Source organism: Arachis ipaensis, chromosome B08, assembly GCF_000816755.2.
Source record: "Arachis ipaensis cultivar K30076 chromosome B08, Araip1.1, whole genome shotgun sequence".
Lineage (NCBI taxonomy): Eukaryota > Viridiplantae > Streptophyta > Magnoliopsida > Fabales > Fabaceae > Arachis > Arachis ipaensis.
In genome coordinates, this window is record NC_029792.2 from 109591282 (window position 1) to 109594367 (window position 3086).

General features: G+C 32.0%; 1 protein-coding gene across 1 annotated transcript in view; it reads left to right on the top strand.

Annotated features, from left to right (window-relative positions):
- The window catches only part of LOC107613461 (ATP synthase subunit O, mitochondrial), a 4333-nt gene that overhangs the window by 380 nt on the left and 867 nt on the right, over positions 1-3086 (top strand). The window contains exons 2-5 of the mRNA XM_016315465.2: positions 334-384; positions 698-941; positions 2373-2485; positions 2991-3077. Of these exons, the coding sequence (XP_016170951.1) occupies positions 334-384; positions 698-941; positions 2373-2485; positions 2991-3077 (495 nt within the window). The remainder of the gene's footprint in view (positions 1-333; positions 385-697; positions 942-2372; positions 2486-2990; positions 3078-3086) is intronic.

Sequence of the window (3086 nt, forward strand, 5' to 3'; positions counted from 1 at the left end):
CCGTCTGATTTTTATTTATTTATTTTTTAAAAAGAAATTTTTTTAATATATATTTTATCTGTTACCTTTGATTTGATTCGTAACAGTCTGATTAATTTTTCATGAATTCTTTGTAATCTGTTTTTATATTTTGTTGCGTTGAGGCATGATTTTGAAGTAAAAGAACCTCCTGCTTTTTGTGCCTATTGATAACTTGTACTGTGTTGTTTGTGCTGAGGTTTTATACTGTTGCATACTTGTTCATTTCATGTTTCAGGAATGGTTTTTATTGGCCGCATTTAAGTGTTTATTTTATTTTTAATAATTTGTTCCCCTATCATGATATGCTTTCAGGTCTCTAGAGGTTATGCCAATGTGCCAGGGGCAAAGGAAGATAAAGTTAAGGTAATTGGACATATTGTTTGTGTCATTATTCCTTAATACACTTCAGCCTGATGTAGAAGAAATTGTGCTTAGACTGTGATTGATAGAAGAAGAAAATATGAACTTATAACTGATTGAATATGAATCTAAATTCAATGAATTTTCACTTAGTTAGTTGTTATGTTTATAATCTAAATTCAATGAATTGTTGATTTATATTTCATTTAGGTCAGATTGAATTGTTCAAAAATTTTTTGTTTCATCCTTGAGCCACCGTGCTTGTTATTGATGGGTTAAGAATTTTTGTCTTATTATTTCTTGATTGCATCTATAGGTGCCACTGGCTATGTTTGGTGGCTCTGGAAACTATGCCTCTGCTTTGTATATTGCAGCAGTGAAAGCTAATTCAGTCGAAAAGGTTGAGTCCGAGATTCTTCAGTTTGTTGAGGCAGTTAAGAACAGTACTAAAGTTTCCCAGTTCATAAGTGACTTGTCTGTGAAGAAAGATATTAGAGTAAAGGTTATTGAAGACATTGCTGGTCAATCTAAGTTTTCTGATGTTACAAAGAACTTCCTTGGTATGTTTGCTTCCTATGGTAGTATATTTTGACAAACATAATTGTTACGTATACATAATTACATTTCTAAATAAATTCTGGATTACTTTTATATTTATTGTTTGAAACATATTGAACCAGAGAAGTTAGTACATCAGATTTTCCTATACAGACTTTTGGTGATTCTCTTGTGTTTTTAGTTTTTGACGCCTGTGCATCTTTTATGGGTTCTCATCCACTCACATATTGTGGGAAAGGGATAATATACATTTTATGGATAAACATATTGAATGCTTGTTTTGCATTTTGAGCTTCTTTGATTCTCTTTTCTCCCCCTTTTTGTTTTTGCTACTATGAAGGATTCTCCTATTCATTTTGTTTTTAATTTTTTGCCTCAGAAAATTTTGTCTAAGGGTTTATAGAGCAAATTTAACTGAGTAGTTGCCTCTCAGGCATGCAAGCAAAATGTAATGAATTAGGAAGTATTCCAGGCTCTTATACTTGTTAACAGCTAACAATATTATAAGTCTCCTCAACTATATTTTCTATAGCAATTACACCAACACGCCAAACAAATTATTCAATAAAATGTCACCCAACACCCCTATCATATTCATATTTTGTTTATCACTTCCCTTTAATCCTTGTTAAATTTCCTACTTGAATAATGTTTCATTTTAATTGTGTTTGTAATCGTACATATTTTATTATCAAATTTTTTTAGCCAGTTCTTCTCGGGCATTATTACATTCAGATTATTCTCATGTTACTAGACCACATACCTCGTGTTAGTCATTCAATTCTTCTATTAGATTTTATGCCTCTGGCTTCATTTATTGCATTCATAAGTGATTAATTGAACTCCTTGCTCAAAACATCCCCAACTTTGCTGTCCTTTCAATGCTGGAAATAGACTGCTTCTTCATGGGTTGCGGAAATTAGAGCTTTTATTCTAGCACAATAGCATTAATAAATCTGGCCTTTGAATTATTAGGGATCAGTTTATACTAGTGCTAGGAAATATGAATTATGTTCTATGAGCACCCTTTTATTTGGGTCTTAAGACTGACCTTTGTGTGTTATTGAGCTTCACAAATTATGCTGCATTATGACTGTCTTAATTCTCAGATTAATTCATTTATCTTAGTATAAGGTGGACATAAGAGTTTTTAGATATGGTGATATCATAAAAAGTTTTATTTTTGATTTACTATCTTATTTTCCCATATGAAATATGAGTATGATACCATTATGCAATAATAATTTTATCTTAGTCATCAAGTGATAGACATCACGGTACTTTGATGTTTGCTTCTTGTTTCCTGGGAATTTCATCAGCTTCTTGGCTGTCTCTTTTAATACTTTGAGACTTCATTTATCTGAGTTTTGGCAAATGCTACACCATTTTTTCAGACATTAAAGTTTATTGATTAATTTATCTTTTTTTTAAAGTCCTTGTCGCTGAGAATGGGAGGCTTAAAAACATTGAAACTATTGCAAAGAGGTATAGGGAGTTGGCAATGGCATACAAGGGAGAAGTGAAAGCCATTGTGACAACAGTGATTGTAAGTAGTACTTCTTTTACGATTAGTTTCTGGCTAAAAGGAAATGCAACATACTACATATATGTACTCTGCATTGCTGAATTCATTTCCTTTCGCATCAGGAGGATTGGATTATGTGTTCTCTAATAGAATGAACTTTATTGGATAAAATGGATACTTTCATGTAATTTCTGTCGTCAATATGTGTTCTTTATTCCATATGCATAATAATTTGAGAACATTGTTACTATCTTTCTCTGCTAGGTAGTTTCATGGTCTTTTTGCATCTGTATTTGTATCTCTATTTATGTATCTTCCTCAGAAAATTAATTCGTTGATTATATTTTACCATAATTGTCTTATTGATTATATATATATATATATGTTCTACGCACGTTATTTTGGTGTTACTGGGATATATTCAGAGAAAAGTTTGTTTGTGATTTGATCTAATGCTATCTCATAAAACCACTTTGTGAATAGTAGTTGCATGTTCTAATTCTAATTTTCTATATTTTTGTTCCAGCCTCTTCCTGCCGAGGAAGAGAAGGCACTGAAGGAGACCCTTCAGCAGATGTTAGGCACTGGGGCAAAGGTTCATCTTGAGCAGAAGGTATCAGCG